The 26,512-nt window shown below is 38.7% G+C and overlaps 1 protein-coding gene across 4 annotated transcripts in view; it reads right to left on the bottom strand.

Annotated features, from left to right (window-relative positions):
• TTC27 (tetratricopeptide repeat domain 27) overlaps positions 1 to 26,512 on the bottom strand; it is a 159,967-nt gene that overhangs the window by 77,899 nt on the left and 55,556 nt on the right. For all 4 annotated transcript variants that reach the window (XR_014082145.1, XR_014082146.1, XM_081590270.1 and 1 more), the window contains exons 10-12: positions 20,461 to 20,574; positions 7,051 to 7,146; positions 4,270 to 4,392 (exon numbers count right to left, since the gene is read on the bottom strand). Coding sequence is in view for 2 of the 4 variants with exons in the window: in XM_081590270.1 (XP_081446396.1) it covers positions 4,270 to 4,392; positions 7,051 to 7,146; positions 20,461 to 20,574 (333 nt within the window). In the remaining 2 variants the exon portion in view is untranslated. The remainder of the gene's footprint in view (positions 1 to 4,269; positions 4,393 to 7,050; positions 7,147 to 20,460; positions 20,575 to 26,512) is intronic.

Consider the following 26,512-nt stretch of genomic DNA (forward strand, 5'->3'; position numbering starts at 1 on the left):
AAGGCAGGTCTGAGCTTGGTTTCCAAAATCTGCCACTTACTGAGGCTAATCGGTAAAATGGCAAAAAATAATGCATACTTTGTATTAAATGACAAGGACAAAATAATTCTATAAGGAATGTAGTACATAAGGGGCTCTACAACTGCATTACATAATAACAGCATGCTCAGAGTACTTTAGCATCTATGGAGCAAAAATAAAAGTTCTTCTATTTCTATTCCTAAATATTAAGAGGTTAAAATGAGACCAGAGAGATCTCACAATTAGTTTTTGGAGAGAGACTATACAGCAGGGCTTGGAGAAGTTTCTTTTACCACATGTAGGGTCCATAAAGAGTGACCACGTGAAGATTTGCTTCAATGCAATAACTATTCTATGAACACCTACTAGTCCTTCATTCAGCAAATATAAGTGAGTTCCCCCAAGGTGCCAGGCCTGTGCTATACATAAAATAGACACAAGTCTGGTTCTTAAACTGCTTACAGTTGAGCAGGTGAGTTAAGCTAGCACACGGACGATGAGAGTAGTGCTGGGTATTAGAGGCGCACACAGGAGAACACCACCAGATCTCTGAGGGAGATTTCACAGAAAGCTTCTTGGAGGAAGCAATCACCAAGGAGAAGTCTGAGGAATAAGGAGTTAGCAGACAGAGGACAAGTTCTAGACAGACAACAGCATGTGTGAAGGTTCTGAGGTCAAACAACGCTGCAAAATCAACAATTCCAAGCAGCTCAGTCCTGCCAGAACTTTGGACACAACCTGGGTGAGTGAGTACAAAGGGGGGACAAAGCAGAGGTAACAGAGGGGGGAGACAAGCATCAGCAATGTCAATAGGAGTCAGATCATGAAGTGAAGATCATTCACAATAAGAGCTCTGAGTTAATCTTAAGAACACTGCAAAGTTCCTACAGTCAGAATGACATGATTAGATCTGCCTTTTAGGAAGCTTGCTCTGACTGCAGTGTGAGAAAAGAACACGTGCAAACTCTCCTAAGTCACATAAAGAAACTACCTTAGAAGAAAAAAAGACAAAATCCAAACTAAATGTTAAAAAGCATCTCAGCTGTTTTAGAAATAAAAGATTTGCTTGGCAAGTTAAAGGGGAAAATTTTTTAAGTCTAATGGCCACAATTATCTGTGAATATAAGGCTGTGCAGCTCAAGTAAGCCTTCTTTCCTAAGACATAAGAGAAAATACTAGAGGTCCCAGCCTAAATCTCTCCACCTCCTTCCACCCTGCCTTCTCCAGGCAACTTAACATCTGCTCAGTCTTTCTCTTTTCATTTATAGACTCAACTTGCTCAACAATTAATCTTCATTATTTTGCCAATCGTCATTAAATAACAAGAATTTCTGTAGGTAGTTTCTAAATTAGTCTGAGATCTTACTAGTGGGGTGCAAACATGAGTACCAGAGCACAATAATTAGACTTAGATACTTTTCTGAGTTTGTCTTTTAAAAATAAATTATGCCATTAAGTACTAAAGGCAAAGATTAAAATTTCACAAACTTCCAATTAATTCTAAATGTGGTGACAACTACTGGTATGCAATCAAATATTAAAAGATTCTCAGCTGTTTTAGAAATAAAACATTTGGTTCCAGCTTGAAGCAAAACTTTTTAGGGTCTATGATTAAACTGATTTGCAAATACAGCATGAAAAATAGGTAAGGGGTCTTTTATATGGCAAATAAAAAATTAAAATCAATCTTTAAAATCAAGATTTTGAAGGATGTTTGGCTGTAACTCACAAAAGACTTGAGACAAAGTTAATAACTGTACATTCCTAAAAATTAAAATACAGACATTTTATAGAGTGATTTAAAACACAGGAATTTATCATTACTCTAAGACATTTCTTACAAGGTTTACATGCATATTTAAAAAATAATAATACCACTAATTTGAAGGACTTAGTCAAATACATTCTCTGAAAGGAATGGACTCATATTTTTTATTCTCCACTAAGAGCATCTCTACTTTCCATACTTTCTAAAAATAACTAAATAAATTTAATATAGCAAAGTGTGCTTTGGGTATTTGGGATTCACCAACTTGCTTATTTCAAAAATTTCCATATTTTTATATACAGTTATTACTTATTTGTTCACTGACCAATGGGAAGAATGATGCAATGGGAACTACATCAATGGTATCTTGGGAGTCAAGAAATAATTCACTTCCTTGTTAAACAAATATCCAAATACTACTTGTATGCCAGTCAAAGGGCACTAAATAAACACTTAGAAGAAACATGATACTGTATTTCATCAAATTTGAGATGCCATCAATTTTAAGACTAACTCTTAACTAAAAAAGAAAAATTGTTTTCAATTACATTATGACATAATGCTTTGGATGAATCACATCAGCTTCTCATTGCTTTGATATTTTTTAAATCTACTCAGAAAAATTTGGCAATTTTTCCTGCCTCCAATACACTGCTTGATATTATAAACAGCAATTTTTTTTTTCTTTTATGAATCTTAGTATGAAACACGGCTTCATCTACATTGGAGTGTCTTCCTTTCTTGGCTCCCATAAAGCATTCAGTTGTTGTTTTTAAAGAAAAGTAAGTGGAATTGTGATTATTTTACCAATGGCACATGTTTACTTCACTAATGTTAAATTCACATCTCTCCACTCTGTTTTGGTCCTTTACCAATTCTGTTTCAATGCCAAATCATAATGGAATCTTTTTGAAGATATTTTAAATGGCAATTAAATTCAACATATATAGAGCTGACACTGTACATAACTCAGTTGAAATGATGATACTAAATACAGCTACAACTAAAACTTGTACAAGCACAAGCAGTTTCAACCTGGCCAAATGGCCACCTGACAGCAACTGACAGACGCCATCAAGCAGCAGATACAACCCAAATTCAAAGATATTAAAATGCGAAAAAAATATATGAGCCTCAGAATCAGTAATAGCAGCAAATACTCACAGAGCACGAGGAAAGAGCACCATTCTATGTACTTTTCATACGTTATGTCACAAAAATCTGTCAGGTAGGTAGACTATGTGCCTCCAGATGAGGAAGCTGAGGCTTGGGGTGGGGGCGCTGAGTAACTTGCCCCAATATCACAAAGTTAGCATGTGCCGAGGCTAGCTTTTGAATCCAGTCTAGGCTATGCTTTTAACCACTATGTCATGTGGTCACTTAAGTTATTAATCAATAACTAGCTCCGTGACCCAACCTGAATCATTAGAGACTCCTTTCCTTACCTGGAAAAGGAAAGAACTGGAATGGATGATTATGGAGTTCCTTCCCAGGATGAAAATACTATAATTCTATAATCTTTTATAATAAAATGTTATCCACATGGTAGCCTCTCCATAACCCTGTAAAATTCAAAGACCTTCACCACCATTACTGACTAGTGAAAAGAACCTAACTTTTACTATTATTCTAAAATTCACACACTTAGGAAAATTATTAAGAAACAGACGTACATGTACCACTATTTCTCTTTTTCAGGATGATGGCAAAGGCTGATTACAGATACAAATGATCCAATTTGAGGGTTTTACTCTGCCTGTGTACCATACTTATGATAGAAATTTACCATTTAAAATTTTAGTCCAAAATTAACAAATGATTTCAATGTGTCCATTTTAACAGATATACACAGTGCACAGTCCTTTAAAAATTCTGTTCATTTATGAGGGAAAAAACAATATATTAATAACAGATGCAAATATTGAAACATTTTCTCTCTTGACCCAATTTAAAGGATGGAATTAAATGTGCATTACACACTTGACAACTCTTTTGCCCCAAGGTGGAGGGTGGGGGAGGGGGCTATCATAACCTTTGGATCTTCTACAGGTCGAGCTGCCCTCCTTCCTAGGTAACCTTGCTTCTGACCCACAGCCTCTGATCATCAGGCAACCTAGTGATGCTTAAAATATTTCCTAATAGTTCACTTTGAAGTTGTCTACAGAAGGAGAATTAATAAAGGGAAGAGACGAAATTGTGCAATGTCTTTAAAGCTTTCATTATTTATTCATAAACATCAAAACACTGAATCACTGTATCAGTTTTGGGCCTTGCTTTTTTCCTTTATAGTACACATGCAGACATAAAATAATCTGCCCCAACGGAAATCAGAGAAAACATTAAAAAGATTTGATGAAAAAAGTGAAAAAAGGAATATAAGTGAACTGTTGGCAAAAGTAGCCTTAAAAAACAAAACAGGTAAGATGATGGCTCAAAGATGAAAGGGTCTGGCCAGAGCATAAAATTTCACTATTACATACCTTCCCATGCTGTCCAGCTCTTTCATAGCAAATGACAACATCTTCCCACATTTCTAGCTTCTCAAATATCTGAAGGGCTGAACTGGTACATCCCAACTCAAAGAGTAAACCTGCAAGTTGGCGCTAGAAAAATCAAATTAAAATAATGAACAATGCTTCACACAGATTCACACACAGATTCTTGTCCCATTTGTAGGTATATCTAATCTGCCATTTTAAGCATCTACTTATTGCAAAAAATGCCTAATATCTGTAATTCAACCCCTGCTGAAAAAACATATATGTTTCCTACATGTTGAAAAACATACAGGAACTGTTCAAAATACACAATATATCAATTTTCCCTAAGAATTCAGAATTTAAAAGGCAAAATCTGCACTTCTTTATTATCTAGAGAATCTATACATGACAATCTCTGTTGTAAAGCTGAGATCCAATTAGTCAATTTTTAAAACTCTGTTAAAGTGGCCCTTATCAGAAAGACAAATATACACGTTGCTGAGGATGTGAAGAAAAGAGAACTCCTGTGCACTGTTGGCAGTACTGTCAATTTGTGCAGCCAATACAGAAAACAATATGGAGGTTCCTCAAGAAACTGAAAACAGAGCTACCATATGATCTAGTAATTCCACTTCTGGATATATAACTGAGAAAAATGAAAACGCTAATTTATTTTAATAAGTACATTCTAAAAAATTTAGCTACCTAGTTTCCCAATACTTGGCAGATAAAATGGGACAAATTGTGATAAAGTGAGTGAAGGTTATGTATATTCAAAAATAAAGATAGTGTATTTTATAAGCGGTCTATCCTGCAGGAATAGAAAAACAATATTAAAAAGGTTTAAAAAATAGGTAAAACTCATGAGTAAGGTATGGTTGTAAAATTCAATACATATTTAAGAGCTAAGAAGCTAACAGACATGGAACATATAGAACAAACTCAGAAAGTAAAATGAAACAATAAAATTTCATTTTATAATGAAAATTACAAGCTATATAAAAATAAATAAAAGTAATGGATCAATTCTTCTGTATCCTATGAAATACAGGAGAATGTGGCTATTTTAGAAAAAGTGACTGGACATTTTAAAAAACTGAACATCACATGTGGGAGCTGGAATAAATCTTAATGCTCATATAGTAAGGAGTTCAATCTTTCTAATAGTGACAAAGTTACAGCGTCTAAGCTGATATGGCTAACCAGGAGTAAAGATGAATACGTTTTATAATAAACTGTGTTGTTATTTCCTGATCTTTAAAAATAATATATAAAGATATGCTTATTCCTTACAATGAAATAAAACTGAGTTAATTTCTTAATGAAAGAGGATGTTTATCTAACTGCTCAAAGATCCCAAAATCCACAGCTTCCTAAGCAGATAAAATAAAAAAACAAACGCTGAGCCTATTTGAACAATATTTAATTTTCCTAATATTTCTATTCAGAAAGTAACAGCTACACCCTCAACAGATATGTTTTGTCATATTAATAGCTCAGAGTTTGATTTGTTTATACACCACAAACCACATAGTACAAAGACAAAGCACTTAACAAATTTCACAGATCAGGGTTAAAAACATGCCAAAAAGTTCCAATTGTTAATACCTTTCTGATGAAGAAGCTATCCTTTTGAGATGATATAAAAAAATTTTTTTGCCTGTTTAATTGAGATGTCTTCAATAGATAAGTGAATCCCAATGTATAATAGACCCTCTCGTTTACCCTGAGCTTACGAATATACTAATAATCTACTCTAAGAAATTTTATGAAGATTCTGAGTCACTGAATTGTGGGTTGGCATTTATAATTCTAAGTCACTGCCTATGTTCATAATCCACAAGAGATGACAGGAAGCTGGTTAAAATGACAATGGTTACTAAATCATCGAGAAATTTCTGGCTGGCATTATTTGCCTCCACTTAGCTTCTCTGTGCCATAGCTTTCATAATTTGTAATAGCTTTCATAGCTTTGTAATTTGGGATTATTTCACAAAATTGTTGCAATAAAATAAGATAATGTGTGTGAAAGGCAGAAAAAAATGCATGCTTCACAATAAATGTGCAGTAAAAGCTGGCTGGAATAATTACAACCCAATGAAGATAAAGGAAAGGAGGCAAACTAGACTAAAAGTAGGAAAACTAGAGATGCTCATGAACCGCTGTGTGATGAACACTGGAAAAATGTAGTTATTGATAACTGCCCTGGGCCTCCATTTTTTTCAAGGATTAAGAAACTGGAATTATAAATTAAGAGACCAGACCAGGTGTCTAAGCTGCCTTCAGTGATTAAAATTTTACAAAACAGAGGAATGACACCTGTAACACAAGAGAACCCACAGGGCAAGAGCTAAGCTAGGTGTTCTCATGCCATTAGAAAGAAGAAAGTAGTTAAGGGCATTTCCCATTATCAACTATCAAATAAATGCTTTATCTTACCTTTTGTAAGCAATTTGCTTAAAAGGTTCATTCTTTAGCAGAAAATCATCCCAGGGCTTTTAAACATAAAAAGTTATTTTGAAAATAAAGACTTCTGTGGCTCTATTATTTAATTTCGAGAATTCTATTCAACCTAATTTACGTTCTTTTAAATGTTTTAAAAGTCTAGTATCACTTCATTCAAATAGCAGTTTGAAGTAACCGGCAATTCCCAGCTAGATACTTTTTCTTTTCCCTGAAATTTTTGAAAACTCCAACATAAATTTACAGTCATTTTTTTCTAATGCATTTATCTTTCCAAAGGGAAGTGTTTTCCATACCCAATGACAACAACGAAAATACCTGAACAGCCCAATGAGGTGGCACTTGACAGCAATGGAAAATCTTCAGACGGTCCAATACAGACGTAGTCTTATCTTCAAATTGGTCTGCAAGAGCCTTAAGAGCATGTATCATAATCAGAATCTATATGAGTAATAACTTTTTAATATAAACAAGATTTTTGCTGCAAAAGTTTTACAAATAGACATATGAACAATAAAGAATACAAGCTACTTTGATAAGGTGTTGGGATGTGTGAATATTTTCTTGAATTTCCTTAAATGTTAAAAAAAAGATTTTAAATTAATCAACATTTATGTAATTTGTACATTAAAAACTTAAGAAAACAATTTTTTAAACTGAGGTTTCCTATAGTAGTTCTTTCAAAGAACTAGCCTTATTAATCCATCTTTTTATTTTTTCTGTTTTCTAAGAAGAACTTTTTAGCATGTCTATTTCACAACCATACTGTCACTGTAACAATGGCACTTCCTAATGTAAATCAGAGATAAATTACATGAAGAATTTCATTTAGGACTATTTTCTCAGGAATAAAATGAAATCAAAGGGTGTCTATTTGATCACAGAGGGTGAAGTCTCTTACTCTTCAGCAACAGAACCAACCATAAGGCAGGACACTCCTTCATGCAAGACCAGTGAACAACTTCAACCTGCATGCACTGAGGAAACCCTCTGCTGGGCTCAAACACCTGCACTTTGTACTAGATAACTGAGCCTGCAGAACCCAGAGCGGGCAGACCAACCAGACAAAGATGGCTGACTCTAAGAAAGGGGACCAAGGCCAAATGCAAAGCTAAAGGCTGCCACTAACTGGTGGTCACAGGATGAGCATCACAAGACCTCACATATTCAGCATCAAAATCAATGCAGACACTCTGGAGTCCTAGAAAACACACGGACAGCGGTCTCATTACCATGATCATCTTTACCTGACTCTTCATTTGTCATCTAGTACATATACATGTTTTTTCTGTTTTACACTGAGCACTTTCAACTGTGCATTATCATGACCTTTTCTGCATAATGCAGCACTCAAATTTTCTTTTTGGCAACTGACTAGGTTTCATAGGCCTGTCTTACCAAGATTACATGGCAACAATAAGGCAATGTTAATGCACATATTATGGTTATGTAGGAACATTCCAAACAACTAGAGTCATAGCATCCAGTCCCATCACTTCATGGCAAATAGATGGGGAAACAATGGAAAACAGTGAGATATTTTATTTTCCAGGGCTCCAAAATCACTTTGGGCGGTGACTGCAGCCATGAAATTAAAAGACGCTTATTCCTTGGAAGAAAAGCTGTAACAAACCTAGATAGTGTATTAAAAAGCAGAGACATCACTTTGCCAACAAAGATCTGTCTAGTCAAAGCTTTTGTTTTTCTAGTAGTCATGTACGGATGTTAGAATTGGACCATAAGAAGGCTGAGCGCCAAAGAATTGATGCTTTTGAACTGTGGTGTTGGAGAGTCCCTTGGACTGCAAGCAGAACAAACTAGTCAATCCTCAAGGAAATCAGTCCTGAATATTCACTGGAGGGGCTGATGCTGAAGTTGAAACTACAATACTTTGGCCACCTGATGTGAAGAGTTGACTCACTGGTAAAGACCCTGATGCTGGGAAAGATTGAAGGCATGAAGAAAGGGACGACAGAGGATAATAAGATGGTTGGATGGCATCATCGACTCAGTAGACATACGTTTGAGCAAACTCGGGGAGATAGTGAAGGACAGAGGAGCCTGGTGTGCAGCAGTCTACAGGGTCACAGAAGAGCTGAACATGACTGAGCAACGGAACGACAACAAGGAGAACATCAATGTATTTGAGAATGGTGAAGCACTGTGTTGGCAACTTACTTTCCAAAACTTCAGGATACAAAAGACAGTTGGTCCTGTACCTAGAACTTTTCTGTAAGCTTCAATTTTTTTAAGTTTTAATGAAATTAGCTTTTAAAATTGAAAAAAAAAAGAAGTAAGAGGTAGTAAATCCAAACTTCCTTGTAAAAGGACAAGAATCTAACAAATCCCACTATCAGTAAAAGGAGACCAGTTTCTGAGCAGGGGAACTGCTCCTCAGCTGGGGAAAATATGAAGTTCTCTATATTATATGAGGTGGAAGATATACTTGTTAGCCTAAGAAGATCCTGCCGAATGAGAAAACACTCATTACGTCACTTCTTTGACAACCCAAGATGCTATTCAATCAAATCAGTCAGAACAAATTGAGTCATAACCAGACTTCTAAAACCATCTTGGTCAAAATATTTTTAAAGTTTTCTGGCCTTACTTCAGAGAAACTTAATAACAAAAAGGTTGCTTACTTCTGCCCAAAGCTATATAGTTGGAGGAAAGAGAGAATAAAAACTTCTGGCTGAGTACATATGGTTACAATACATAAATAAAAGGCTCACTGAATTACTTCATTAAGGGGGCAAATTTTTCTTTTTATCAAATTCTTTTTCTTCCTTTGGAAATAAAAAATAAATAATGCTTATTTAATAAACACAAAGGACAAGATGGGTGGATGGCATCACCCATTCAATGGACATGAGTTTTGAGCAAGCTCCGGGAGATGGGGCAGGACAGGGAAGCCTAATGTGCTGCAGTCCATGGGGTCACAAAGAAATATGATGAGAAGAGAGTAATAAGGAAGAGTCTAGCTCAGATTAGACTGAGAGGTTGGTGGGGGGGTGGAGGAGGCGCGATAAGAGAATCAGGTGACAGAAAATCCAGGTTCAACTGCTGGGACACACCAAAGACAACTTCATTCATGATGCATAAACTGTCATATGAAACTGCTTTCAAGTTTTAAGACTCCCTTTTAATGTCTTTTTCTCCCCAAACTCCACCTCAAAGCATTTATACTTTCAGTGTTGAGACAATGTGCCTGTGCATACAGTTTCTCTGACCCCAGACAATAACAACTCTTGAGCCTTCCAGAAGCCAGTACCACAGATCAGAGGACACCACTAAGGAATGGGGAATAAAAGAATAAATTCCCACAAAACAATGATGGGCCCTCTCTGTTTTCAGCAGAGAAAGGACTTCCCTCCAAAAAAACTAGAGAAAATCAAGACTATATTTAAAATTAGCACATGGAGAATGATTTAAGACAATTTTGAAGGACAATTCAGAATAAGGTCTGGTATGATTTAGACTTTATTTATGTGCTCATATCTAAAAGTATGGCACACATATCTTCGAAAAAACACAGCTAGTCCCTAAGGACCTACACTTTCACTGAAGGCTATTCCTTCTTGCTTGCGTGATATCTAAGTGCTTATCAGCTTTCTGAAGAGCCAAGTCATAATTAGCTGATAATATAAAAGGTATGATTGATCATATGCCAAATCACCTTGCTTTTTTGTGCAATCTGTGTATGCATGCATATGTCTAGGAGGGTGAGATTTATTATAAAAATCTGTACTTAATCAAATATATCCAACAGTTGGGTTGAACAGTTCTCTCTGACAGGAGTCTGCAGTCATTCAATTGTGATTCATAAACAGTTGTGGTCAAGTTAACTGCTACCTCAAACTTCCAAGCCTAAAAAAACTTCCAATAGGAACAAGGAGAATGAGAATCAAAACCTATTAACACACCTACTAAGTATCAACATCATCATTAGACCTATTGTTAACCCAGTTTTACCTCATGCATAGGGAACCGCAGCTCTAGATTAAAAAAATGGTTTACCCAAAGTTTAATTTTTTCCTTTTTGGCTGTTATTTTGTTTTAGTTTTTTGGCTGTGCAGCATAGCATACAGGATCTTAGTTTCCCTGACCAGAGACTGAACCCGTGCTCCCTGCATTGGAAGCGTTGTTTTAGCCTATGGACCAGCAGGGAAGCCCAGGTGCCCAAAGTTTAAAACTATGAATCAGAGCCTGTCTGATTTCAAACACTATACTGAAAGCTTCATCAAAACCTTATCCTCCTAAGTGGAAATGGTAAGATCTGTGAAAATAAAAAGCTGCTTCTCACTGGAAAATACTGAAAACTCTAACAGGGTTTTCCCCCACCTAATCCCATAATAAGGGAGTCAGGGTCAGGAGATCTGACCAAGATTTCTGCTTCCTGTTCCACAGACTTTCTTGTGTTGGCTGGTAGGAATTGGGTATACTAATGGGGGCTAGGAGAGCCTAGATGTCTTTTTTATGATTCCAGACTAAAGAGATGAACATAAAGAGGAAGTCTTCAAGGAAATGCAGACAAGGCTCTTGGAGCATTCCCCTTAGTCACACCTCAGCAGTTAATCTTTTCGGTGTCAGGACCTCTTTGAATTCTTATAAATTACTGAGGGACTACAAAGAGCTTTTGTTTATGTGGGCTATAATGTATCAATATTTATCATATTAGAAATTAAAACTGAGTTAAATTTAAATATTAAGTTCATTCTAAAATAAAATAATGACTCCATTACATTAACTTACATAATATGTTTTATGAAAAATAACTATTTTTTTCCAAAAAACAAAATCGTGAGAAGTTTAGCAAAATCTGGGGACTCTCCTGGTAGTCCAGTGGTTAGAACTTCCCACTTCCACTGCCGAGGGCCTGGGTTTGATCCCTGGTTAATGGCACCCCACTCCAGTACCCTTGCCTGGCAAATCCCATGGACAGAGGGGCCTGGTAGGCTGCAGTCCATGGGGTCGCGAAGAGGCAGACACGACTGAGTGACTTCACTTTCACTTTTCACTTTCATGCATTGGAGAAGGCAATGGCAACCCACTCCAGTGTTCTTGCCTGGAGAATCCCAGGGACGGGGGAGCCTGATGGGCTGCCGTCTATGGGGTCGCATAGAGTCGGATACGACTGAAGCGACTTAGTAGTAGTAGGGAACTTAGATCCTGCAACCCAACTGGTGTAGTCAAAAAGAAAAGAAAAAACAATTGGCAATGACTTACACTTTTGCAACTCTATTCAATGTCTGGCCTAATAGATGACAGCTGGATTCTCTTACCTGTTTCTATAGTCAATCTGTTGCAATACGATGTTTTGGTTGAAATTTATGAAGAAAATTTGACCTCACACAGATTGGTAAAAAGTGAGAAGTATTTTAATAGCTTTTTAAGCTAATTTTGCATATTATTCTTTGATACTACATCAAAATTCAACATGTGGTTAGCTTCTCAGAGTTATCTGCAATGTGGAATTTGAAATCCTATCAATGAAAGTTTTCCTGTTACATTAAATACTCTGTCATAGTAAATCCACTGGTCTAAATAAAAAAAATCATAAAACAAACCCACTCACTGATGTGTCTTGAACTTTGGGTCTTTTACCCATGTTTGATTTTTCACATCATGCACTGGTCATTTTGGAAAAATGTGCAGATTTGCAAATGTCCACATATTTCATATAACATTAAAACTTACATCCACTAATATTATCAGCAAGCTCATATAAAAATTCTCATCCCAGTAACTGAAGCAATGGGAAGCTGTCAGGTTTATAATGGAAGATATACGACTTCCAAGCTTCATTTTTTTTCTTCAAGCTCAAAATTTTATCACTGGTAACAAATAGAAGTGATAAGCTCACTTCATTCATTTTTGAGAAAATTTCGGCCATAATACCCAAGTCTGAATACCCATAGTCTGTCAGTGGTTCTTCAAAGTAAAAACAGTATTCCATGGGAAAAGCTCCATATTGTCACCCCGCTTATTTAACTCATATGCAGAGTACATCATGCGAAATGCCAAGCTGGATGAAGCACAAGCTGGAATCAATATCACCTGGAGAAATATCAATAACCTCAGATATGCAGATGACACCACCCTTATGGCAGAAAGCTAAGAGGAACTAAAGAGCCTCTTGATGAAGTGAAAGAGGAGAGTGAAAAAGCTGGCTTAAAACTCAACATTCAAAAAATAAGATCACAGCATCCGGTCCCATCACTTCATGGCAAATAGACAGGGAAACAATGGAAATAGTGACAGATTTGAGTTTCTTGGACTCCAAAATCACTTCGGACAGTGACTGCAGCCATAAAATTAAAAGATGCTGCTCCTTGGAAGAAAAGCAATAACAAACCTAGACGGCATATTCAAAAGCAGAGACATTACTTTGCCGACAAAGGTCCATATAGTCAAAGCTATGGTTTTTCAAGGAGTTATGTACAGATGTGAGAGTTGGCCCACAAGGCTAAGCAATGAAGAATTGATGCTTTCAGACTGTGGTGCTGGAGAAGACTCTTGAGAGTTCCCTGGATAGCAAGGAGATCAAACCAGTCAATCCTAAAGGCAATCAATCCTAACTCTTCACTGAAAGGACTGAGGCTGAAGCTGAATCTCCAATACTCTGGCCACCTGATGCAAAGAGCAGACGCACTGGAAAAGACCCTGATGCTGGGAAAGACTGAAGGCGGGAGGATAAGGGGAAGACAGAGGATGAGATGATTGGATACTCAATGGACATGAGTTTGAGCAAACTCCAGGAGATAGTGAAGGACAGGGAAGGCCTGGTGCTCTGCAGTTCATGGGGTTGCAGAGCTGGACAGGACTTAGTGACTGAACAACAACGGGAAGAGCAGTTTGCTCAGGTTTTCTTGGAATAACCACTGCACTTCACACAACACAAGTGTTTTGCAAGTACCTCCCAGTTCACCATATAAAATATTTAAAAGCAAACTGTCAAGGATAAAGATTTAATAAAATAATATTGACTGCTTTATCAAAGACAATCATAAACAAAACTGCCCTTTTTTTTTTAAGCTGCAAATGCATGGCTATGAAGTACAGGCTGACTGTGAGCACAGTGTGGAGTCCCGACCATGATTCTGGTGAAGGGGCCAACAGTTTGACCCTCCATTGCTTCTGCTGGTTCAGTATCAACACAGTTACAAGGTAAAACTGTATGTCAGTATTGTTGCAAAGGGGCTTCCCAGGCGGTCTGGTGGTAAAGAATCTGTTTGCCAAACAGGAGACATGGGTTCGATCCCTGTGTGAGGGAAATCCCCTGGAGAAGGAAATGACAACCTACTCCAGTATTTTTACCTGGAGAATTCACATGGACAGAGGAGCTTGGTGGGCTACAGGCCATGGGGTCACAGAAGAGTCAGGCACGACTTAGCAACTACACATCAGTGTTGCTGTGAAGACATTTGTGACCTGCGGATTCTCTGAAAGGTCTTAAGGAGCCTCAGGGCTCCACAATTGCCCTCTGAGAACTGGGAGATGCACCATCTCACGTGCCTTTCCCAGGCCCTGCCCACTTCCAACTTTCTCCCAAAACTTCTCCGGGAGACCTTCTTGGAAGTTCTCCTTCACTATCTTGTCTTAAAAGTCCAGTGAGAAAAGTCAGTCTATTTGTAGTCTGAAAGTAGGGTAAGAGTGCAAAGAATATTCATTATTAAAATCTAAGTGAATGTTTTAAATTTCTACTATCATCCTTTCTAAGAAAGTTAAAGTAGTCACATCTAATAATAGTTACACCTGCTTTCCTGAGCAGTCTCAGTCAGACGCAGAGTGCCTGTTCCTCAGTGAGCTCAATCTGGCTCCAGTCTGTGGCCCTCAGTAACACACACCTCTAAGGTTCCTTCTGGGACTCAGTTCCCTGTTAAACCACAACGCTGGCCTCCAGGCCTTGATAAATGCCCCTTTAGTCTATGTTCTGTATGGACCTGGGTATGAGACAGGAAAACATCTGGAGCTACTAAAGATTAACAGCCGGTCTCAGCCAGGAGCAAGCTCTTCCAAAGGCGACCATAATCACCACCCTCACAGGACCCTCAATTTCTGTGGGCTGGGCTACAGAGCTTTATTTTAACAAGCACCTTGCAAGTGGTTCATATGCTCAGGCAAGTTCGGGAAATGTTGCACAAGGCCCTTAAGATGTACACAGGGTGCTGTCCCAGAACCAACGTGTCAGTCCAACCAAAACAATCTGATTCTGTCAAAGAATCTTGAGTGCCCCAGCTGGAATCTGACTGAAGTGAGCATTTAGTGCCTTTAGACGTGTGGTGTACATTATTCACCCCACTAGTAAGTTCCTCTGCTATTCTTGAGTTTTCATTGTTCTGTAACTTTCTAGATTAAAAAAAAATTTTACTATCAACAATAATTTATTATTATTATTTTTTAACAATAATTTATTTTATCGCTTCTCCCTTCTTTTACCTCACTTATCTATGAACCAACTGTCACCTATTTTTTATTAATCTAGTATTACAAAACTCATATCCTGGTTCGATCCACCAGCCTCCCTCTGGGCAGCACCCTCTCTTGGCCTTAGCAGAAGCCTGTTTCAGTCATCCACATGCGCATTCTTTTCCCACATAGGACCGCATCCTGATATTATGGGCACTCCACGTTCCCCTCCTCTCACCTAAATTGTAGGCCCTGAGATGCTGAGTTCTGCCACCAAGCCTTGCTCACAAAAGCCTCTGTTCACTTCTTCCTGTCTAAGCTGGTTCAACTCCCTTCCTCCAGATGATGCCAAGTCTTTCACAGATGGGTGCAACATGGTCAATCAAAGCATGGACTTTGAAACCCAAGGCAGACCTGGTTTGAATTCCAGTCCAGCTATTAGATCTTGGGTAAGTCACTTAAATTTTCTGTGCTTTACTATCTTCATCAATAAAAATATAAGTAGCACCTACTTCCTAGGATTATCTAGCACCTGGCATCTGAGTGATCAGTAAATGGCAGTAACTATACACAGTTCTGAACAAAGAATAGTAACTACAATGATTCCAATAAAATTAAAGCACAGCCACAGTCACAGGAGCAAGTTCCAGTATGTTTTTCAATAACTTTCAAACGTTATGTGTGGTTATTAACTCAGGTGAAGTACAGAGCTAGAATGGAAGACAACATTTCTTATCTCAGATATCTGAAAAGCTCAATGGCAGGACACAGCACACTAAACATGAAGCACTGTCATTATCCCAATGTTTTTAGATCTTCCAGGTAGTAATGATTGCTTTCAGTGAGCTATGAAGGACTGGGCAGCTTTTTTTTCTTGTACCTAGACTTCCCCTCTTTAAAGTGAGGATAATAGTAACAGTCAACATTCACTGAGGGTTTTCTATGTGCCAGGTACTATTTCAAGCATTAAATGAAGTCATTTAACGCCTTGGTATCTGAATGATGGCTCTCTCCATTCTCCAGGTAAGGGAAGTGAAGCACAAGTTAGGGGGCTCAGCCTTGGCCACAGTACGTGATCTCTCTTCCTCCTAGACTGTGAGGGCTACAGACAACAAAATCTGGTGCTTTTCTGACAAGACATTCTGATACCGAAGCAGGGAGAGAAAAGCAGAGAAATGGAAAAAGAGAGAAAGACCCGATGATCTGTTTGAGCCCTGAATCCAACTATCTCTGGGACTGGAATACCTCTAGACTTCCCAGCTATAACAGCCAACAAATATCCCTTTTCATAGTGAGTTTGAATCGGGTTTTTGTCCCTTAAGTTTCCTGACCAAGACCTGTTCTTAAATTGTACTGAAGTAAAAGTATAAAGAGTCTTGAAAAGCTCTGAGCTTCAATCTGTCCTCTATAAGCACCGTGCATTTAGGAAAAGGATATTCAAAATAAGTATAAAAATTGAACGCAATTTCTCAAATTTTGAAGCCACACCCCCTCGTTGGGCAAACCAAACATGACCAACGTCAGCTTGAACTACTAGATCACATCCCCACCCCACCTCCCATCCTCAGTCAGTGGCTCCATAATGGCAGCCATATATTTTCCATCCACACAAACAGTCACGTACCAAGGTCAATACTGAGCCTGCCAAGCATAATACATGTGGATGTACTTTCATGAAGAAGATATGTGAAAACATAATATAGAACAAGCACATTCTGACACTAAAACATGGGAGTGAAGACTGGAATGTAGCACAAATGACCAGCTTATACTACAGAGGATACAAATTCTACTCAAACTCCAATAGACTAGTGAACATATTTCCACTTAATCGAGTAGTTAACTCATGGACTCCAGTCTCTTATCACTTCTAATCACTTCAGAGGGCAGTTGCAGTTTATCATTTTTTAGGAAACCCTATAAAAAAAACCCTGACATTCCTTTATCTCTTTTTCCCTTAAAAAAATACAACCAACCAAACCGTGAATTACTACCCGCCAAGACCACGACCTTACCCTCACTGTGATCACAACAGCTGCTCTGTTCCTGTTAGCTTTGGCCCTGGGCTGAAGATCTGGACTGCAATGATACTAGGAAGGCCGGGCTCTACAACTCTCAGACTGCTAAAGTGCCAGATAAGAATATAACCTTCAATTCAGCTAACTCTTAATTATTCCTGTTGATGAGTAGGTAATTCAAAATGGATTTTTCTTTTTTTTGGCTCACACATGGTTTAGCGGCATAGTGGGATGAGGAAGGAGCTGAATGATGACAGAGAGATGCGTACTTTATATATTCTATTGGTAAAAAGCAGGGTATAAATAAATACAACATTCGGCATTCAACAAACATCCACCAAGTGCCTATTCTGAGTATATAAAATAAGTAAAACACAGAATCGGACCCTTCAAGAAGCTCACATTCTAGCCGTGAAGATGGAAAGATTTTCAAATAAAATATAATTTAGTAAATGCTAAACTACAGTATCTGGAGAAGGCAATGGCAACCCACTCCAGTACTCTTGCCTGGAGAATCCCATGGACGGAGGAGCCTTGTAGGCTGCAGTCCCTGGGGTTGCTAGGAGTCGCACACAACTGAGTGACTTCACTTTCACTTTTCACTCTCATGTATTGGAGAAGGAAATGGCAACCCACTCCAGTATTCTTGCCTCGAGAATCCCAGGGACGGGGGAGCCTGGTGGCCTGCCGTCTATGGGGTTGCACAGAGTCGGACACGACTGAAGCAACTTAGCAGCAGCAGCAGCATCAAACTACAGTATCAAGAACAGATGTTCTAAAAATACTCATTCAAAAGTTGTGAAATCTCAATTATCTGCTACCATTAAGAAAGTCAAATTGCAGCATGAATAGTCTCCAGTGACAGAAAACTGCCACAATCTCAAATTCCCAGAAATTCAAGGGTGAAGGAAAAGATTCCTGCCATGCAATCATCTTCAGAGGCACAAGCACCTGGACAGGGGCAGATTTAAATTTAAATTAACTGATTTAAGAGATAACTGGGTAATTAAATTTCATCAGCGAAACTATTTTAATAATGAACATAAAGTAACTTAACATTAATCCTCAACAACTGAACTGAGTTTATCTAACACTAATATGAATGTTACCAGACAAGGATGACAGCTGGTTTACACAAGTTTTTTTTTGGTTTGAACAAAAGTTAGATGTATGTATGTAGGGCTTCCCTGGTGGTTCAGATGGTAAAGAATCTATCTGCAATGCAGGAGACCTGGGTTCAATGCCTTTTGTCAGGAAGACTCCCCTGGAGAAGGGAATGGCTACCCACTCCAGTATTTCTGCCTGGAGAATCCCATGGACAGAGGAGTCTGGTGGGGATCCATGGAGTTGCAAAGAACTGGACATGACTGAGCAACTAACCTCAGATATGCAGATGACACCACACTTATGGCAGAAAGTGAAGAAGAACTAAAGAGCCTCTTGATGAAGGTGAAAGAGGAGAGTGAAAAAGTTGGCTTAAAGCTCAACGTTCAGAAAACTAAGATCATGGCATCTGGTCCCATCACTTCATGGGAAATAGATGGGGAAACAGTGGAAACAGTGACAGACTTTATTTTTTAGGGCTCCAAAATCACTGCTGATGGTGATTGCAGCCATGAAATTAAAAGACGCTTACTCCTTGGAAGGAAGGTTATGACCAACCTAGACAGCATATTTAAAAGCAGAGACATTATTTTGCCAACAAAGGTCTGTCTAGTCAAGGCTATGGTTTTTCCAGTGTTCATGTATGGATGTGAGAGTTGGATGGTGAAGAAAGCTGAGCGCCGAAGAATTGATGCTTTTGAACTGTGGTGTTGGAGAAGACTCTTGAGAGTCCCTTGGGCTGCAAGGAGATCCAACCAGTCCATCCTAAAGGAGATTAGTCCTGGGTGTTCATTGGAAGGACTGATATTGAAAGTGAAACTCCAATACTTTGGGCACCTCATGTGAAGAGTTGACTTATTGGAAAAGACCCTGATGCTGGGAAGGATTGGGGGCAGGAGGAGAAGGTGACGACAGAGCATGAGATGGTTGGATGGCATCACCGACTCGATGGACATGGGTTTGGGTAAACTCTGGGAGTTGGTGATGGACAGGGAGGCCTGGCGTGCTGCGATTCATGGGGTCGCAAAGAGTCAGACACGACTGAGTGACTGAACTGAACTGAACTGAGCAACTAACACTTTCTCTTTCACTTTGAATGTATGAGGTTTCAATTAATTTGCCTCATATTTGGATTATATACAATATATTGCTTTTACCATACTAAAGCAAAGAAGGAAAAGATGTGCTCTCATGATAAAAGAAAGGAGAAGGAAATGGCAACCCACTCCAGTATTCTTGCTTGGAGAATCCCACGGACAGAGGAGCCTGGCAGGCTACAGTCCATGGAGGCACAAGAGTCGGACACGACTTAGCAACTAAACCACCACCACCTAAAGTGGGCTTCCCTGGTGGCTCAGACTGCAAAGAACCTTCCTGCTAACGCAGGAGACCCAGCTTCGATCCTTGGGTCAGAAAGATCCCCTGGAAAAGGTAATAGCAACCCACTTTTAGTTGGAATTTCAATATCAGACTCTCAAAATTAATAGAATGAATAGACAGAGCTTCCAGGGTAGTAAATGCACCCAAGTTCTGGGAGGGTGGGGCACCCTAAACTCTACAAAGACAGAAGCTCCTCTGCTCAGGACCCTTCCAGACCTTGCCCCCAAAACCTCTTCATTCAGCTGCTTATTTATATCCTTTATAATATCCTTTATAATAGATCAGTAATAGTAACTAAGTGTCTCCCTGAGTTTTGTGAGCCATTCTAGCAAATGATCAAACCTGAGCTAAGAAGGAGGTCATGAAAACTCCCAGTTTAAAGCCATTCGGTTTGAAGTATCCCTCTTGAAATCAGAATCAGAAAAGGGAGGCAGTCTTATGGGACTGAGCCCTTCATGTATGGGGTTTGTACTAACTCCACGTAGTGCCAGAATTTAATTAAACTGTAGGACACCCAATTGATGTCCACAGGGAAGAGAAGACATACTTGGTGTGGAAACACCCACACACTTGGTGTCAGAAGTGTTAAGCAGAGGAACAGCTTTCCTTTAGAGAGGTTAAACACCAGAGTCACAGAGCTTAGTACACAGTTCGGCTTTGGAGTCAAGCAAATTCTAGAACAACACTCTCAAACAATAAAATGTGTTTGAGTAAAATGAAAGCCATCTCATTATTTTATACTCATAACAAACATGTATGGTTATTGATAACAATAAAGAGCTGGAAAACTAATAAGAACTGCAACACTAATTCTTACCTGTGTCTGCCTCATTGCTCGTTCCACTCGGCGGGTGCTTCCTCTCTCAAGTTTTGTCCGGAGGATCAAAGCTGACGTCTGAATGGCCCAGAACTTGGGTTGTGAAAGTAAACACTGATGGGGAGGGGAAAAAGAAAGACCACGAAAGAAATGTATAAACTGGATAATCCACTCTGAATATAACAAAATTAATATATCAGGATACAGTTGAGTGACAATTTGAAAATCATCTCAGGGAAAATAAAAGACGATGTGTGCTTTCAAATGTTTTTGGAAAAGAATGTGTTCACTTGAGCAGAATCATTACTTAACTGAGCTGACCTGTTCAACTGAAAAGATTCCTTAAGGAATGAATCAGAATTATTTCCAGATAACTGAAACAGTAACTGGAATAAATCATACCATTAATTAATACATCTCTTTTATCTCGTGAGTTATACAAATGTTAAAGACCATACTTCTCAAATTTGAAATAAATTTTTAAAAATTATCCAAACTCACAAATGAAAACAAATAATTAGAAATCTGGCACCTTTTCACTTAAAAAATACCCTAATCTCCTGATGCAAAGGCAAATCAAAGTTTAAGGAAACCATCCTAACAGTTTTGAGAATGCTTTCTAGTCCTGGTTAGGGTAGGGAGTCTCTAATTTTAGTTAAATGTTATCCTAGAGGGACATCTTAAGAAAAACTGGCTTATAAGAAAATCATGAATATGCACACACTGAAACCTAGACCCAGAGAAAGCTGTGACCACCATCAGTTCAGAGAGTGCAGCAGAAACCACTGAATCTGACCACAGATGCAGGGGGGTGAGGGTGAGTGAGCTCTGGGTGCACAAGAACAGGGGAAAAATGTATTCTGATACAGTAGGGACTGCACAGTATAATGAACACAATTTAAGTTCTTTGCTGATGACATGGAAACCAACAGTGACCCTGAGTGATCATTCACAACAGTAAATTACAGTGAGGGTTGCTTCCAAGAAAGGCAAAAGGCGTACTTGTCTGACAGATGACTATATCCTTATCTACTTATTTATAAAAGTCATATATAAAAAAACATCCTAGTTAACTAGAGTCCAATGAATCATTCAAAACCTAGCTGTGCATTAAAAGGTAATGCACAGCTAGGTTTTATTTTAAAAGGTAAATTAGACCTCTGAGAGCAGGATCTGAGCATCAGTGTTTTTTAAAACACTCTCCAAATAATTCTAAGACATAGTCAAATTGAAGAATTACGAGGCTAAGCTAATACGAGTGTTGTTTAGTCGCTAAATAGTGTCCAATTCTATTGCGACCCCATAGAGTGTAGCCCGCCAGGCTCCTCTATCCATGGAACTCTCCAGGCAAGAATACTGGAGTAGGCTGCCATTTCCTTCTCCAGGGTATCTTCCTGATGTAGGAAATGAACTCTTGTCTCCTGCATTGGCAGGGAGATTCCTTACCGAGCCACCAGGGAAGCAACACAAGTATTTTTTTTTGGTTAAAGGCACTAATAACTCCAAATTCTCATTAAAAGTCAGCAAGAAGTCCTTCAATGGAGTATAAACTCTATCACAGTCTCTCCAACTCTTTACTGTACCATGAATGGCCAGCTCACTTTCATCATTTCTATTATTTGACTGGCCCCTATGGGTACTGGAATTTTCAACTCCAAATCTAGGCCTACTTTCTTATTATAAAAAAGAGAACAATAGATTAGGTTACGTGCTCAATGTTACATCTTCATTAGTGGCAAAAGCTAATTCTAATACTTTGGGGGGGGTCTCTTGATCCCCAAAAACATCTTTTTTTTTTGGCATAAGCTGCAACCATTTTCACTTTGTAACTGAAATACAGTTGATACAATATTTTTTCAGTTTCACGAGTACTACATGATGATTTGACATTTACATACATTATAAACGGATCACCCCAATAAGTCCAGTAACCATCTTTCCCCATACAAAGCCCCCATGACTTATTTATTATATAGCTGGAGGTTTGTAACTGTTAATCTCCTTTACCTATTTTGCCCACCCCACCTCACTTTCTGGCAGTCACCTGTTTCTTCTCTGAACCTATGAGTCTGTTTTGTTTGTCTGCGCTTTGTTTTTTAGGGTCACCATATAAGTGAGGTCAAGTAGTCCTTCTTGTCTGACTTATACCACCCTCTAGATCCATCCATGTTGTCGCAAATAGCAATATGTCACCTTTTTTGGCCGCAGAACATGTTTGTATTGTTTTCTCAACACTTTCTCCAAGGAAGTGGATGACGGTAAACAGGAAACACTGGTAGAACAATGTAAGTAGAGCATTCAGTGAAAAAAAAAAAAAAACTTTAGGAAACTGCTATATTAAAGGGAAGTAGAAGGAGTAAACAAAGAATATACAAATAAGGAAGAAAGAGAATCAGAAGAATTCATTATTACTGAAGTGTGTTCATTCATTAATTCACTTAAGCACTTAACTCTGCACAAGGCAATGTGCACAAGGCCCCAGGGACAAAGCAGTGAGCAAGACAAACAAGGTCCCTGCCCTCAGAGAATTTACATTCTAATGCAATGACTATTGGATAATCTTATTCTTCTATTAATATAACTAAGTTCAAAACAAAGAATGAAACCTTTTTCATTAAGTAAATCTGCATAGTGATTCTCCTACCTACAGTGGGTGGCCTTTTTTCTCTTCATTTTATTAAAGGGACTGTCTCTGTAACCTTGACAGGACGGAAGAGCACCTAGGAAAAGACTCCGTAAAACAGGGCTATAAAACAGGGCGGATCATCCATCTCACATCAGCCAGAGCTTGATCAGAATCCCAGGGAGGTAATTAGCTGGGAAGTCACCTGACCTTTCAGGATCTCAATTTTCATCTCTCTAAAATAGGAACAGTAATTCCCATCTCTCACAAACTTGTGAGGATTATGAATGATAAGCATGAATAGGTGATGCTTAACAAGCCTCTGCGGAGAAGGCAATGGCACCCCACTCCAGTACTCTTGCCTGGAAAATCCCATGGATGGAGGAGCCTGGTAGGCTACAGTCCATGGGGTCGCTAAGAGTCAGACACGACTGAGCGACTTCACTTTCACTTTTCCCTTTCATGCACTGGAGAAGGAAATGGCAACCCACTCCAGTATTCTTGCCTGGAGAATCCCAGGGACGGCGGAGCCTGGTGGGCTGCCGTCTATGGGGTCGCACAGAGTCGGACACAACTGAAGCGACTTAGCAGTAGCAGAACAAGCCTCTGAGAGTACCTGCTGAAAAACACATCCCCCCTACCACTGGGACTTCTCCTCCTACAAAGCTTTCTCTCACCCTCAGAAGAAAGGCATCATCCAGAGTGGGCACAGGTGATGACCCTAACCATTGGCTACTCCCAAAATAGGGCACCTAGGCATATTGAGCATTTTCAGCTGAAGGACCCAGAGGAAACAGCAGAAGCAGGAAGATCACTGTGACCTTCATCTCTGAAATAGGTCATAAAACTCTCATGTGAGAGGTGCCCACCCCCTCATACCAAGAGGAAAGGAGCATCCTTATTTCTGAAGGCAAAGGGATCCTGAGAATCCGAACAAGCCTTCCTAAGTCTCCCCCAGTTTACAGTCCTTACCTTTACCCTATCATATTCCTCCATAACTGCCCACACTTCGTCAAACCCAGCAGGTGCTCAGTAGCTCAGTCGTGTCCAACTCTCTGCGACCCCATGGACTGTAGCCTACCAGGCTCCTCTGTCCATGGGTATTCTACAGGACAGAATACTAGAGTGGGTTGCCATGCCCTCCTCCAGGGGATCTTCCCGACCTAGGGATCAAACCCAGGTCTCCGACATTGCAGGCAGATTCTTTACCTTCAGAGCCACCAGGCATAAAATATTCAAACTGAACTGTTTCTTCAGGTCTTTATAACCTTATGAAGGCTCCCATGTCACACAAAACCTGTATTAAGTAAATGTGTGTGCTTTTTTCCTGCTAATCTTTGTCAGTTTAATTTTCAGACCCAGCCTGGGACCCTAAGAAGGTCGAGGAAAACTCCCAGCTCTTGGCCACACTCTACTAATAACATCAAGGGCGGACCAGTGCAGGCGGTAGGCTTATCAGTTAAATCCCAGCTTTAAAAAATTTGCACACCAAAGCAGGGGTAGGGGGTGGGGGGATATTTGCCTCAGGAAAACTACCAACTCAGACTGTTTTCTATGCTGGCATGAGAACAAGAGTTTGCCTGAGACTTTAATGTGAAGGTCAAGCAAAACATTCTCACTAAACACTGAAAGTAAAATGCAATCTGAAAAACAGACACTTGAAAAGCTTTAAAGAAAGAACTGGCTGGATAATGATATCACTGAAGAATGCATTTATCTTACATTTGTTTGGCTGGGAGATGTCTGACTTGGGAAAGTCTTTCTAAAGGATGTAATTGCAGATAGGCTTTGTTTAATATATCTTACAAAACACTACTGCCCACAAGGTAAGAATCAATCAGAATATGGTATACACAAAAAGAAAATTAAACAGGAGATACATGCTTTAATGCTCTGTATAGCTGCAGAATGTTCATTTTATTACTGAATAATATTTCACTGCAATATACAATCTGTGTAACCATTATACTGCTAATGGGCATTTAGGTAGTTTCCAATCGGAACTACCAGATGTCCAACGAATATTCTAATGTGCTATCAGAATGTGCCATCATGAACATTCTAAAACAGGTTCTTTAGCTCAACACATATTTCTGTTAGACATGCATTAATACTTAGGAGTGAAACTGCTAGGTCAGAGTATTGAGTTTTCATGAATACTCCACAATTCTCAGACAGGTTTTCTACTTTACACTCTTATTAGAAACAGAGTCCTTGCTGCTTCACAACCTTGCAACATTCAACGCTGTCTGTTTTTTTGCATTTTAGCCATTCTGGTGAATATTTAGTAGTATTCCATATGGTTAACTTGTATGTCTGTAACAAATTCACATTTCTCTAATGATTAATAAAGTTGAGCACCTTTTAACATGTTAATGATCATTTTAGTTGCCTCTCTTGTAAGTTCCTACTGAAGTCCTTTGCCTGTTGTTTTCTACTGGGTTGTCAAAATTTTTCTTGATAATTTGTTAAATATTCTTATTTTTTGGACATAAGCCCTCTGTCTTTTTGTTGGAGGAGGGTGACAGATTACTATTCTTATTTGACAAATACACAACACACACTTGTGTTGGCAAGGCACTGGTCCAAGTGCCTTACAAATATTAATGGCATCTTTTAATTTTTTAAAAGTGCTTAATATTAATAATAATCTAGTTTATTTTTGTTTTATGGTTAGAGCTTTATTGTTGTTTTTGACTGTCCTAAAGTCTCAAAGATGTTCTCCTATAGTTTCCTCTTAAAAACTTTACCATTCTGCTTTTCACTTCTACATATTCAATCTGGAATTGATTTTTGTATATTTAGTATGATATAGGGGTTAAGATAGACTGCTTCCATATAAATATAAATCATCTAGTACCATTTATCAAAAAGCCTACCCCTTCCCCACTGCACTGCAGTGCCAACTTTGACATAAGTCAGATGAACCACGTATGTATAGCTCTGTTTTTGGACTCTCTGTTCCACTGGATAGTTTTTATTTCCTCGTGTCAAAATGTCTTAATTCAGTGTTTTTCAAACTTTAAAGTGCACAAGAATAATCTAGAGAGATTGTTAAAACACAGACTCCTTGGTCCCAACCCCAGGACTCAGCTTCAATAGGGTGTGAAGTGAAGCCAGAGAAATTCCATTTCTAACAAGCTCCCAGGTGATGCTGATGCTGCCAGTCCAAGAACCACTACATGCTAAGCTGTCTTAATTGATACAGTTTTATAATAAGTCTTGGTATCTATCAACCTAAGTACTCCAATTCTGTTCTTCATGACTCCCTTAGCTATTCTTATCCCTTTGCATTTCCATGTGAATTTTAAAGTCAGCTTAGTTCCACAAAATCAAAAGAACAGCAGCAGCAGCAACAAAGGAAACAATAACAACAAAAATCAAGCCACTGGGATTCTGTTAGGGATTGCATTGATAATGGAGGTTAAT

This window comes from Giraffa tippelskirchi, chromosome 4 (genome assembly GCF_054371585.1).
Source record: "Giraffa tippelskirchi isolate mGirTip1 chromosome 4, T2T-mGirTip1v1.2.pri, whole genome shotgun sequence".
NCBI lineage: Eukaryota > Metazoa > Chordata > Mammalia > Artiodactyla > Giraffidae > Giraffa > Giraffa tippelskirchi.